This window comes from Empidonax traillii, unplaced genomic scaffold, assembly GCF_003031625.1.
Source record: "Empidonax traillii isolate 1590-97213 ecotype Southwest subspecies unplaced genomic scaffold, ASM303162v1 scaffold4049:size10238, whole genome shotgun sequence".
Classification (NCBI taxonomy): domain Eukaryota; kingdom Metazoa; phylum Chordata; class Aves; order Passeriformes; family Tyrannidae; genus Empidonax; species Empidonax traillii.
In genome coordinates, this window is record NW_020959242.1 from 1,309 (window position 1) to 1,883 (window position 575).

At 68.2% G+C, this 575-nt stretch overlaps 1 protein-coding gene across 1 annotated transcript in view; it reads left to right on the forward strand.

Moving 5' to 3' along the window:
• Positions 1-366: 366 nt before the first annotated feature.
• The window catches only part of LOC114072809 (rho GTPase-activating protein 35-like), a gene marked incomplete at both ends in the record, with an annotated part of 7,928 nt that continues 7,719 nt past the window's right edge, over positions 367-575 (forward strand). The window contains one exon of the mRNA XM_027910656.1: positions 367-527. Coding sequence (XP_027766457.1) covers positions 367-527 — 161 coding nt within the window. The remainder of the gene's footprint in view (positions 528-575) is intronic.

Sequence of the window (575 nt, forward strand, 5' to 3'; positions counted from 1 at the left end):
ACCCCTTGGTTGGGTGGGGACTCTGTGCCCACCACGGTGAGCCTTTGGTTGGGTGATGAAGCCATGAGTGTGTCTTGGGGGGCTCTGGTGAACCCTTGCCCACCATGGTGACCCCTTGGTTGGGTGGGGACTCTGTGCCCACCACGGCAAGCCCTTGGTTGGGTGGTGAAGCCATGAATGTGTCTTGGGGGGCTCTGGTGATCCCTTGCCCACCACAACGACCCCTTGTCCGTGTCCATCCCCTCCCCACCGCCGCCGGTGCCTCCCCTCTGTCCCGGCGTGGGACGTTCGATGGATTCGGGTGCCGGACCCCCAAACCACTGATCCCACCTCATTCTCTCTCTCTCTCTCTCTCTCTGCCCCAAGGGGGACTCGCCGGCCGCCCGACGACGGGGAGCAGCACGGACTGAGGCGCCGCCGGCCCGGCGGGGATGGGAGCGAGGAGCGCCCCGTCCCCGGCGCCCTGAGCGCCGCCGTTCCCCTCCCCCAGCGGAGCCGCGGGGACCCCCCTCTCGGCAGAGCAGCGAGTGAGCCCCCGGGGACAGGATGTGCGCGCAATGATGATGGCCAGGAAG